The following is a 13,695-nucleotide window of genomic DNA, read 5'->3' as shown; positions in this document are numbered from 1 at the left end:
TATTATCCACAATTGTTTTCGGTAGTTGTTTCCTCTCCACTTCAGATACCGGAAGGGTACTAGCCGGTAACTCATACGAGAGCCAACTCTCATCCATCATGTCCGGAACCGGTGGGGGTTTCTCAATACTTCGATATATTATCCCATGTGAATCAGACTCTGGAATGGTGGGAGGGACCTCTTCAACGATGACAGTGGCCTCTTGAACGGTGGGGGGGACTCTTGAGGGAGGATAGGGGCCTCTTGAACGATTGGAGGGGACTCTTGAGGGATGACAGGTGAGTCGGGCTTCTTCTTGCGGAGTCTTCGCACCATTGGGGTGAACGGAGACATAATAGCACGTCCACGCCGTCTGATGCGTGAACTCCGTCGTGCAAGGAAAACCCGACGTAAAGCATCCACCTTATCGGGCCGCTAAAAAAAAATTAATACATAAATCAGTAAATAACAGACATGATATTAAACAAGACAAATATGTTTCAAACTAGCATTGTATTCACCCAAGTCATTATTCTATCATAGTTCACAAAATGCTCAGATAACATTCCAGAAGTAAGCACTTATATAAACATTTAAAAGGACAACATATATAAACATTCCAGAAGAAGAATAGTTTACTTTCGCAACACGAAACTTAAAATCGCAACGCGAAAATGACTATCGCAACGCGGAAATGGCTATCGCAATGCGAAATGAAAATCGCAACAACAAAATCGCAATGCGAAATGAAAATCGCAACGACAAAATTGCAACGCGAAATGAAATCGCAACGCGAAACACAAATCGCATTGCGATTTTCATTTCGCGTTGCGATTTTGTCGTTGCGATTTCATTTCGCATTGCGATTTTGTCGTTGCGATTTTCATTTCGTATTGCGATAGCCATTTCCGCGTTGCGATAGTTATTTTCGTGTTGCGAAAGTAAACTATTCTTCTTCTGCAAATTGAAACTTGAATGGATTGCATTACTTCAACCAAAAGACAAAAACAAAACCAAAAACAAATATTAACAAAAACAGTTTAGCAGTATTGGCAGCAACCGAATGAATTACGAGTATGAAAAATCTTAAACTTACCTCGTTGCGTAGAGTATAAACCTCATTCTGCAACGATGCTACCATCTCACGTAGAGCGGCTACCTCACCGCGTAATCTAGACACCTCAACACGCCATGCGCCATCGTCTTTACGTAAAGTATCGACCTCCTCACGCAAGGCATTGACCTCATCACGTAACTCCCCTAACTCATCCCGTTGAGGTGGAGGTGGAGAACATGGAGATAAACGTCGTGGCATCTTTGCCGGTCGCTTATCTTGCAGTGATGGTGGAGAAGAGGCTCAATGATGTGACAGAATAGGTGATGGCTGTCGTTGTGGAGGTGTATAGTCGGGTCGATCAGATGATGGCTCTGGGTGAGGTGATAGCTCTGGGCGAGGTGATGGCTCCCAAAGTGGAGGCTGCTCATCAACCGTTCCATCAAAAAAACGCTTACTAGCTTGCCACCAATCAGTGGCAAGCTCAGCTTCCGTGGGTGTCAGCCTCTGTAGAGGAGTGTTGGCCTCCTAACAATATAAAAGCTCAAACAAAGTTAAACGTGTACTAGTAATAACTTGTTTATAAACATATGGTAGTATTTATGTTAACTTACATTATTTATTGTCGTATACCGTAGTAAATCTTCCCATTGCAAGGTCTGTTTCCTCTTCCAGGAAATAGCCCTGGGAATATCATTTGAAGTTTTTATTGCATATGTCTTCATGGCGGGAAAGGCCTCAAATATCCAAATCTACAAACAATATAATAACAAACATTAGTAATTGTTAAATAATTACTTATAATTTTGGAAACATTATATAAAAATTCTTACCTTAAAGGCCCAAATAAAGCCTGTCAAAGTGTATTTGGAACCATCGCCATGCAACTTTTTCGATCATCCAAGGTAGACGATAACTTATTCCATGTAGCTTTCCATAAATACGAGCCCCACGGAAACAGGTTCCACGCATTTAGGTCTTCTACCAATTTGATTAGATCATTCGGAATAGGTTGTCTGGCCTCTCTGCCTAAAAAGCCGGCATGCAAAAGTATTAGAAGGCATACTCGGACAACATCGACGTCATCCATCCGAGTAAAACCATCTTTCTTATTCAATAAGCTCGTCAGGTCTTCCACGTGTAGATTCGGCCTCTCCAGCTCAGGAAAAACCTGGGAAAACCATGATGGGCGGGTAATGTGTCTAGTGTACTGACCTACATCATCGTGTCCGAAGCGTAGACCGGTGATTATGCAAAACTCCTCCCGCCCAAAACACGTATATGCCGGTAGAAAATCAAACCATATCTCTTCATCACGACGTTGTATAGTATCTGGTAGATCCCTAGTCATGGTTTGAAGAAACAGGTGTGTCAACATCGCATCTCCACCGGGATGTTGTACTTTTAGCCATGGCCCGAAGCATGTATCCTCAAACATTTTTCTTTGTGCATGTGAAAGCTTCGACGCAATTGTTTTGGCCAGGCTGACTTTATTTCTTAAGGTCAATTGAGCCGAATAAAAGTTCTACAAAAACAATAAACATACTAAGTTAGATATACCAAAAACTACACTGTGAAGATATACCAAAAACAATAATAAACATAAAGAGTAGTAGTTTATTCTTCAAACTTAAATTTGCAACACTGTGAATTTCATATTTGTCTTTGTTTTTTGGTTGAAGTAATGCAATTCATTCAAGTTTCAATTTGCAGAAGAAGAATAGTTTCTGAAAATGAAAATCGCAACACGAAAATGACTATCGCAACGCGAATTTGACAATCGCAACGAGAGAATCGCAACGCGAAACTAAAATCGCGTTGCGATTTGCATTTCGCGTTGCGATTCTCAGTTGATTTAATAAGCAATCTAAGTGAAATGGTTAATCTATTATTGAAATTACCAGTAAACTTATCATCAATTTCAATATGAAAAACCTAATAATAATGCAAAAATTTCAAAAAGAAAATAATTAAAAAAACTAACCCTCGTTGGTTGATTTGGTTGATTTTCCATTTCTGATTGTGAGGGTGGCTCTGAGAGATGGAGATAGACGGATTTCGTCGGAGATGGGGACGGATTTCGTCGGAGATGGGTGAGAGAGTGAGAGATGGAGATGGGAATGAGTTGTGATTTAGGTTTTAGGTTATGAGTTGCGATTACGGGATATACTGTGGACGGTTCAGTGTTCCAATATATTAATATTCGTGTTTGGAATTTAAAAATAAAATACTTGGCCAGGATACTAATGGCGCTTTGAAAATCGCATTGCGATTATGTATTATCGCGTTGCGAAAGTCAGAATCGCGTTGCGAAAGTCAGTATCTCGTTGCGATTTTGTATTATAGCATTGCGATAGTCAGTATCGCATTGCGATTTTCTCAATTCGCGTTGCGATTTACTTATTCGCATTGCGAATTGGGAAAATCGCAACGACACTGTAGACCATCGCAACGCGATTTTCAACTATCGCAACGCGAAATGCAACGCGAATTTGCGATAATGGAGATCGCGTTGCGAATTAGCGATCACATTGCGATTTTGTTGGTCATTTTGGCAAATCCGAAAAAAGTTGGTTAAAATCGTATATTATATGGGAATTTTGGTCACTGAGGTGATTTTCTCAAACAGAAATCCGAATTTAAAATTCAGAAACTGATATAATTAACAGAAAGAGCAAACAAATTAACAACGATAATAAAAAGGGTAATCTACGTAAGATACAATCGAACTTTAGACGGTGTATCATTTATACCAATAAACTTTTAATTTTGTCAATCACAACACTGAGTTTTGATTTTTATTTCAATTATACCACTGTATCGTTAAATTGTTAACGAAACAATGACATGACTGACGGTTACCAACGTAGACGCCTTACTAAAACAACATTATTTGGATCTGACTGTTAATGATTTAATGGTCTAGTGTTATAACTGAAACAAAAATTAAATTCAATGTTATAATTAATAAAATAAAGATTAAAGTTGAGTGGTATGTGATATAGTTTAGCCTAATAAAAATAAGATAGAAGGAAGGAAGAGAGTTGAAAAGGAAGTGAAGCAGCTACGGTTTTTCCCATACGCATTGGGGACGAAGAAGTCCAACTCAACTCAACTCAACTCAACTCAACTCAACTCAACTAGGGCTTCCACTTTAAACGCGTTCGCTTGTTTCATCTAACCCAAAAAAAAAAAAGCAGCTTAAACCCTTTTCTAAGAGACCCCAATTCCGATTTTACTTGTTACATCCTTCGTTAAATTAGCGTCTAAAAAAAGATTGAGTATTGTTTACGCCATTTCCATCCCTCCTTATTCCACTATAAAGAACCCACATTTTTCCTTCTCTTCTACCCAGGTGTCTCTCTTTCTCCCCCTCAATATCACAAATTTACAAGCTTTTGCCCTCTTTTCTAGGCTGGATTGGGTGATTTCAAGACTCCTCCTTTCTGGGTTTTTGTTCTTAATCTGCTTCAAGGCGTCTTCTTTCTTGTTTGAAGATGGAGAAGCTTAATTTTGTAAAGAATGGTGTGCCGAGATTGCCTCCTGGGTTTCGTTTCCACCCCACGGATGAAGAGTTAGTGGTTCAATACTTGAGACGAAAGGTGCTTGCTTTCCCCTTGCCTGCCTCTATCATCCCCGAGGTCGATGTTTGCAAAGCCGACCCTTGGGATTTGCCAGGTTGGTCCAAGAACCAAATTTAAATTGTATTTGATTCTCGTTTTACTACCAAATTTAAATTGTTTTTGATCCATTCGGGTGTTTTAAAACCAGGTGATTTGGAGCAGGAGAGGTACTTTTTCAGCACAAGGGAAGCCAAGTATCCCAATACCAATAGATCCAACAGAGCCACGGTTTCAGGCTATTGGAAAGCAACCGGACTCGACAAACAAATCGTTTCTTCAAGGGGAAACCAAGCTGTTGGTATGAAGAAAACCTTGGTTTTTTACAGAGGAAAAGCCCCGAATGGATGCCGAACAGATTGGATCATGCATGAGTATCGAATTGTCAGCGCCGAGAAGAACCAAACCCAGGTAAACTCTTGGTCCTGTTAAAACCTGGCATGTTACATTGGTTAAGCAAATCCATGATTTTTTTCCTTCAAAAACTTGTGTAGACCAATGCGGTTCCTATGGAAAATTGGGTATTGTGCCGCATATTCTTGAAGAAAAGAAGTGCTAAAAACGATGAAGAAGATGGTCTGCAACAATCTTGCAGCAACCCAAAAGTTGTTAAACCAAGGACAACGAGCAGGCCTGTTTTCTATGATTTCCTGACCAAGAACAAGACCGACTTGAACCTTGTTCCTTCTTCCTCATCCTCTGTCTCCAGCGGGATCACTCAAGCCTCCAGTAATGACACGGATGACCATGAAGAAAGCAGCTGCGATAGTTTTCCTTATTTCAGAAGAAAACCTTAAACACGCACACGGTTCAACACTTTTCTTTTCCTGCATGTACCTGGGATTCTGATTAACCAATCTTTATAAGAACAAATTCAAAAGAAAAAGGGGTACCATTTGTAATTTAATCTCCAAATGTTATCAAAGTTAGCAATATTACCATCCTTTTGGTACTTTTATCATTGGTCAACTTCACATTGCTTTTGCACATGAAATTGCAGAACAAATTCTTAAATCAAAAAAGGGCTATGAGTTTTTAAGATAAGGGAATCAGAATTTCAGCTGAGCTTCCTTCACGTACACTGCATTCTATGGTTTAAGGTTGTAGGTAAACAGGGTTAACTGATATGATATGCTTGAATTTGAAAGACTGGTGTTCCTTGTACATAAAGAAATGTGGACCCTAAATTTCAAATAACTTGCACACTATTGAAAAATATTCTCAATCCCTTTGAAAATTTTGTAGCTCAACAGATTCAGTTTTAACAGTAAGATTCTCCTATCGTTGTGCACCTACCCTGCAGTGTTTACACCTTCACAGCTGCACCATCATGGATAAACTATATGTCTAGTACTTAAATTATAACTTTTATTTTATTTTGATTACTCAACTTTTTTAAATGTGATATATTTTTCTAATTTTTTAAATAATGATGTGTCATTAATGGTGATATGTCAACATTATCATTAATTTTCTAATAGTGAAATATCAAAATGAAATTAAAACTAAATGTTAAGTATTATTTAAAAATAATAATTATGATTGTTAAAACGAAATAAAAGTGATACTTGAGGAATTAGATGTATAATTTACCCTATTATTATAGGAGTAAGGTGTGAATGCACCTTTTAAAAGTTTTAAATTCTCGTATATGTATTTTCTTTATATTTATATTGATAATTTAATTTTACATCCCTTAAATTTTTAATGTAAGCTTTTATATCTACACCTCCAAATATAAAATTTGTGTCCGCCAATATTATAATGACGGGCGAGCACACATTTCCATTGGAGAATGAAAGAAATAAACTTATAAAATTTTGAAGAAGATAAGATTTTATATCAGAAAATTATATTTCGTATAAGAATAAATCATCAAAAGAAAATATAACAAAATTACTTAAATTATATGATAGTTTAAATATTTTTTTTTAAAAAATGATCATTCTCTTAACCTCTCGATCTATCGTTGTTCACTTGTATATAGTACAAGAATTATTGAATCAATAACCCCCATTAAATATTTTTTGTTCGAAGAAAAACCTCCTCCCAAGATTATTTAGATGGGTTCCCCCTAAACTGCACACGTAGGACTATCTCGCGTCATACGAAACGCAGTAAATTACTCATTTCTCACCAGGTGCGATTTACGTCCAAGGTGGATGCACTTTTCATATAACGGTGTTTAATATTGGTATTTAATACCTCAAACTTTGCGGGACGTGAAGGTCTATGATACATTGAATCATGGCGAGTAATTTATTGCGAGCGGTATTTAACGTACCACGCGTCCTACAAGACGCGGGGTATGTTGTTTTGCAACCCATATCACAAGTTCTTATATGCATGTTCATGTGGTATTTTCGGGTATTGAATCTCAAAATTTTCGTAATTTATAAGATTACAAGTGTACTATTTGAATTTATCTTGCAGTTGAGGCCAATATCAAGATATACGAGACATTGTAAGCGAGTTACACATCGCGTTTAAAATGCTTCCAAAGCTTGTTTGGTGCATGAAGAAAATGCTAAAATGGTTCGATAGGTATATTTGAGGTGTTTTTTCGAGTATTTAATCTTAAAAACTTCGTACTTTATTATATTAGAGGTGTAGTATTGGAACTTATCTTTCAATTGAGTGTAATATCAGCACATACGAGACATTGTAAGCGAGGTAAAAATCGCGTTCAACATGGTTCCAAAGCTTGGTTTTCTACATTAAGAATTTGCTAACATGGCTTTGTAGGCATGTTCGGTGAGTATTTTCAGGAAGTTAGTATGAAATGTTTCGTCATTTATAATATTAAAGGCGCAATATTGATATTTATGTTTCAATTGAGGTTAATATCGACACATACAAGACATTGTAAGCGGTGAAAAATCACGTTTAAAATGGTTCAAAACCAAAAACGCATTTCAGAGTAATCTTAGTCTCATAATTAAAACACCATAGAATCTTGAGTGGTTTTGATGGAACTAGAAATTTCATGTACTAGGGAAACCCTGTGTTCTTCCATGAAGCATGCCACTAAAAAAGGATGTCTTTTTAGAAACAATAAGCTTCTCGAGAATGTCAGATTAGTCGTGTTGAAGAAGGTTGAAATATCGACTAACGGTTTTGATGGAGGAGAGTGGATATTAAGACACCCTCCCATAATTTTGTTTACTTAGATGGACAACTGGTTGAGGATGTCACTAGAAGAGGATGTCTTTTAAGGGAGTTATTAAATGAAAACTCACCCATGAATTTCAAAGGGTAACATCTTTATAAAAGGCATTCTCTTCGAGTGGCATACATATTGCATCGATTTTGACATAAGGATATCTATGTTTCGTGCCAAGTCGTGCCACCAGAAGAGGAGCCTATTATAGGTTGAGACTGTGCACTATAATTTAAAATGTCAGCAGTAGAGGTTGCATTATATAGGCAAAATACTCGTGTTTTCTATTGTGAATATTGATATGGATTGACACCTTGCATCTTATACACCGTGGGATACGCAGAAATTCCTGATGTGGTAGTAGGAATCAAATTCCTGACTTGGCAGGTTACTCGCGGTTTGTACAACGTGTTGAAAACATTTTTGTGTTTCGATATAACAAATTAGTTTAAATGAATTTTAAGATTTTACAAATGATTTTCTAAGTATATTCGATTCAATTAATCGAATATCAAATTATTACTCCAAGTCTTTCAAGATCAATTTTAAACCTTACTAAATGTGTAAATTTGTGTTTTATACCTAAACTATTTTTAAACAAATTTTCACAAAGTATTTTGAACCAAAATCAAGCCTAAAATCAATTTTTCAAGGGCATGCACCGATGCACCAATCCATGCATCGATGCATCAATTAATTTCTTGAAAATCGAATGCATTTTATGCATCGATGCACATACCATGCATCGATGCATTCAGTGCATTTGATGCATCGATGCACAAGACTATGCATCGATGCACTCAGACTTTTTCAAAACATCGAATGCATTTTATGCATCGATGCACTCTTAGTGCACCGATGCACTGAGAGTCCAACGGTCAAAATATTTGAATTTTACACCGATGCACCTAGGGCATACATCGATGCACAGACGCTCCCATCCATTTTCATTAATTGTTTTCACACTTAAACGGTTCTATTGACTCCACTAATCATCACCAACGTTCAGAATCATTTGAAGGTGTATTTAAACAAGCTTAGAAGACATTGATCAACAACAAAAAACATCAAGCAACTAGAATCAAGAGAGAATCAAAGAGAAAGCATCAAACCTCAAGTTTGAGCATTTCAAGCCTATTTTTCATTCAATATTCATTTTGCTTTCAAGAACACTACTTGTAATCAATTATATTCATTCTTGAGTGTTCTTTTCTTTGTTATAGAATTGTACAAACAATCTACCTTGTGAGGATTTCCTTGTAAGTTTGCAAATTTGTATTGTTCTCTTTGGGAGAGAGTGTTCTCAAGAATTTGGGGTATAATTCTTGAGGGTTTGTAAGGTTACTCTTTATCCTCAAAAGAAAGACAAATTAGTGAATTTGTGGAAAATCCTTAGTGTGGATAGCTAAGGTAGTGGACGTAGACTTTGGTTGAGAAAGTCGAACCACTCTAAATCGCTGTGCAATTACTTTCAATTTTCTGTAAAAGCTTTCACCAAATTTTTAATTGCCAATTCACCCCCTCTTGGTCGATTCCGTCAATCGATTAACTCAACAATTGGTATTAGAGCCTAACTCATTTGAAGGTTTAATCGCCTCTTGAGTCGATTCGAGAAGAGTTACATCGATTATCAAGTCATCAATGGCCTCCGCTTCAAATTTCGACTCCGGTCTCGATTCGATGCCCGTCAATAAACCTTCTTTCTTCAATGGAGCTAACTATGCCTATTGGAAGAATATGATGATGTAATTCATTCAAGAAAGTGACATAGGAGCATGGAATGCCATAGAAGAATGATACATCAAGCCTCTCACTCATCCAAGATTGTGGAGTGAAGGAGAGACAAGAATGTTCCAGCTCAACTCCAAAGCCATCCATATCATATTTTGTGCTCTTGGACCAGATGAATACGGAAGAATTTCATCTTGTACAACCGCCAAAAAAATATGGGACAAACTTCAAGTCACTCATGAAGGTACCGATTAGGTAAAGAAATCCAAAATTAGTATTCTAACGCATAACTATGAAAATTTCAGGATGAAACCAAATGAAGATATCAAAGCTATGACGTATAGATTTTCAATGATTGTCAATGGTCTCAAATCATATGGAGAGATCATTTCAAATGAAAAGCTTGTGAGGAAGTTAGTCTACTCCCTTCTAAAATCGTGACAATCAAAGAAGATGGCAATCATCGAGTCTAAGGACCTAACGTCCTTAACTCTTGAAGAACTAATCGGTTCTCTCCTCACTCATGAAATGATGCTTGAAGATGAGGTGGACCTCGATAAGATTGACGAGACACCAAAAGAGAAAGAGAATGAGAAGAAGAAAAATATTGGAGTTGCTCTCAAATCCACAAAAGATGAGAGTGATTTGAATGAAGATGATGATGACGAGGAAATGTCATTATTTTCCAAACGATTCAGAAAGTTGATGATGCCCAACCGAGGAAGAAAATTCAAACGTCATGAAGGCTTCAAACTGAATCGAAGGAGAAAATACCCGATCATTTGCTATGAATGCAAAAAGCCGGGGCATGTCAAATACGATTGCCCACAATTGAAGAAAAATGGTCAATCCAAAAAGAAGCACAAGGCTCATGTAGCTACATGGAGCGATGAAGAAGATTCCGATGAAGAGGAACAAGAAGTTGCAAACTTGTGCTTAATGGCTATCGGGGAAGATTCTAAGGTAACCTCTAACTCATTCGATTTGGATGAATTATCTTATGATGAGTTATTAGAGGATTATAATGGGTTGACTTCGGATTATAATACTCTATTTTTAAAATACAAAAATGATATTTCAAAATTGAAAAATGAAAATAGTCTTATATCCAAGACCAACAATGAGCTTGAAAGTAAGATCAAAGAATTGCAAATCAAAATTAATGATTTTGAAAAGAAAAATACTGATTTGCATAACTTACTTTCAAAAGTTCATGATGATCATCAAAAGAAAATTGATGATCTTAAAACTTCTTTTAATAAGATTGGAACAAAAAGTTTTGAAAAAGGTGAGAATTCAAAATCCAACTTTGTTAAGAAAAGTTTTAGAAGCTACAATCATAGAAGTCCTCAACGAACCTTGAATGGTAAAATTGTTAGGAGTATATGGGTTCCTAAAGAATTCATTACTACTAAAGATAAGGATGTCCTTCATAAATGGATACCAAAGGGGACAAGGATTTTAGAAACTAATGAATATGGACCCAAAAGAATTTGGGTACCAAAAATTAGAAATTAATCTATGTTTGTAGGAAAAAGAGCATTGCTACAAGGCACGAGAAACAAATCCAAATTCATGGTACCTTGATAGTGGATGCTCGAGACACATGACCGGAGACAAAAGTCGGTTCATAGAGCTTAACGTCAAAAATGGAGGAGAAGTGACTTTTGGTGATAATTCAAAAGGTCACATTGAAGGTATTGGTACTATAGGTAATACCTCTTCCATACAAATTAAAAATGTGTTATATGTGAATGGATTAAAGCATAAACTATTGAGTATTAGTCAATTATGTGATAAGGGATTCAATGTCATGTTTGAAATTAATGGTTGTAAAGTCATTGACATTGCATCTAATCGGATTATGCTTGTTGGTCATAGAATAGGAAACATATACATGGTGCATTTAGACTCTATTGATATGACTAATTTGTGCCTAGTTGCTAAGGATGAACATGATAGTTGGTTATGGCAAAGCAGACTATGACATGCTAGTATGAGTGTTTTGCAATGGCTAATTCAAGGAAATTTAGTAAGAGGGTTGCCTAAGCTTAAATTTGATAATGATAAAATCTGTGATGCTTGTGCTAAAGGAAAACAGAAGCGAATTTCTTTTAAATCCATTAATGACGTATCAACTAGTAGAATATTACAATTGATCCATATAGATCTTTTTGGGTCAACTAGGACTACTAGCTTGGGTGGAAAACAATATGCATTTGTCTTGGTAGATGTCTATTCTAGATATACTTGGGTTCTATTCTTAAGTACTAAAGATGAAGTATTAGAAAATTTCATCACATTTTCAAAAGTAATCCAAAACGAAAAAGGTTACTCTATCACTAGTGTTAGAAGTGATCATGGCACTGAATTTGAAAACCTTGGATTTAATGAATTTTGTAATTCTAATGGTATTAGCCATAATTTTTCAGTACCTAGAACCCCTCAACAAAATGGAGTTGTTGAGAGGAAAAATTGAACTTTAGAAGAAATGGCTAGAACCATGCTTTGTGAAAATAATTTGCCAAAATATTTTTGGGCGGAAGCCACAAATACCGCTTGTTATATTGTAAATCGAGTAATGATTAGGCCAATTTTAAAGAAAACTCCATATGAAATTTTCAAAAATAAAAAGCCTAACATTAGCTATTTTCATCCTTTTGGATGTAAATGTTTTGTTTTAAACAACGGTAAATAAAACATTGGCAAATTTGATGCTAAAAGTGATTAAGGAATTTTTCTGGGTTATTCCTTAAATTCTAAAGCTTATCGAGTATTTAATAAAAGAACTTTAGTTGTAGAAGAGTCTATACATGTTGTTTTCGATGATAATCTATTTCCGAGGAAGGATTCTTGTGTGAATGATGATGTAGGTGTTATAAATACAAATGTCGTTAGACATGACGTTGAAGAACCATCATCAAAGGAAGAAACGAAAAATGAGGAAACTCATGAACCTCTAGAGAATCCAACCATTGAAGAAAGGGAAGTCTCTTACCCAAGGGAATACAACTATGTCAAGGATGGTGAGATTATAGGTGATCCATCCAAAGGGGTAATAACTCGATCTTCTCTTAGAAATATTTGTAATTATGTTGTATTTATCTCATGCATAGAGCCTAAGAATATTAAAGAAACATTAAATGATGAACATTGGACTATAGCTATGCAAGAAGAGTTAAATCAATTTGAGAGACGTAAAGCTTGGACACTAGTTGAAAGGCCTAGTAATAAATCTACTATAGGTACTAGATGGGTATTTAGGAATAAGCTTTATGAGAGTGGTAATATAGTGAGAAACAAGGCTAGACTTGTTGCTCAAGGGTATACTCAAGAAGAGGGCATAGATTATGATGAAACATATGCTCCCGTAGCTAGGATGGAAGCAATTAGAATGTTATTAGCATTTGCATGTTTTCATGAATTTAAATTATATCAAATGGATGTTAAAAGTGCTTTTTTAAATGGTTTTATAAAAGAAGAAGTGTATGTGGAACAACCTCTAGGTTTTGAAGATTCAAAATTTCTGGATCATGTTCTTAAATTGACAAAAGCACTTTATGGTTTAAAACAAGCTCCTAGAGCTTGGTATGAAAGATTGCCAAACTTTTTAATTGAAAAAGGTTTTTCAAAAAGGAAGGTTGACACTACATTGTTTTTAAAGCATAAAGGTAAAGATTTATTAGTAGTTCAAATTTATGTTGATGATATAATATTTGGTTCTACTAATGATGTTCTTTGCCAAGAATTTTCTAAGCTAATGCAAAACGAATTCGAAATGAGCATGATGGAGGAGCTCTCATTTTTCTTGGGACTCCGAATCAAGCAAAGAAAAGATGGCATCTTCATCAATCAAGCTAAGTACGTCAAAGATATGCTCAAGAAGTTTGGACTGGAAAATGGCAAGCCCCATGACACTCCAATGAGCTCTTCAACAAAGCTTGACTTAGATGAAGGAGGTAAATGTGTAGATGTTAAATTATATAGGTCAATGATTGGATCTTTACTTTATCTAACTGCAAGCAGACCAGACATTATGTTTAGTGTTTGCTTATATGCTAGATTTCAATCATGCCCTAAGGAATCACATTTACTAGATGTTAAGAGAATCTTTAGATACCTTAAGGACACTCCTGGTTTAGGACTTTGGT

The 13,695-nt window shown here is 36.0% G+C and overlaps 1 protein-coding gene across 1 annotated transcript; it reads left to right on the top strand.

Moving 5' to 3' along the window:
• Nucleotides 1–4,395: 4,395 nt before the first annotated feature.
• On the top strand, nt 4,396–5,453 carry LOC120129100 (NAC domain-containing protein 83-like). Its single transcript, XM_039146696.1, has 3 exons — nt 4,396–4,711; nt 4,805–5,064; nt 5,148–5,453. Exons 1-3 carry the CDS (start codon nt 4,531–4,533, stop codon nt 5,448–5,450), a joined length of 744 nt encoding a protein of 247 aa, XP_039002627.1. The 5' UTR covers nt 4,396–4,530; the 3' UTR covers nt 5,451–5,453.
• Nucleotides 5,454–13,695: the final 8,242 nt, after the last annotated feature.

The sequence above is a fragment of the Hibiscus syriacus genome, unplaced genomic scaffold (genome assembly GCF_006381635.1).
Source record: "Hibiscus syriacus cultivar Baekdansim isolate YM2019G1 unplaced genomic scaffold, ASM638163v2 tig00110483_pilon, whole genome shotgun sequence".
Lineage (NCBI taxonomy): Eukaryota > Viridiplantae > Streptophyta > Magnoliopsida > Malvales > Malvaceae > Hibiscus > Hibiscus syriacus.
Note: the sequence above shows the minus strand (reverse complement) of the source record. Positions and strands in the feature narration are given on the sequence as shown.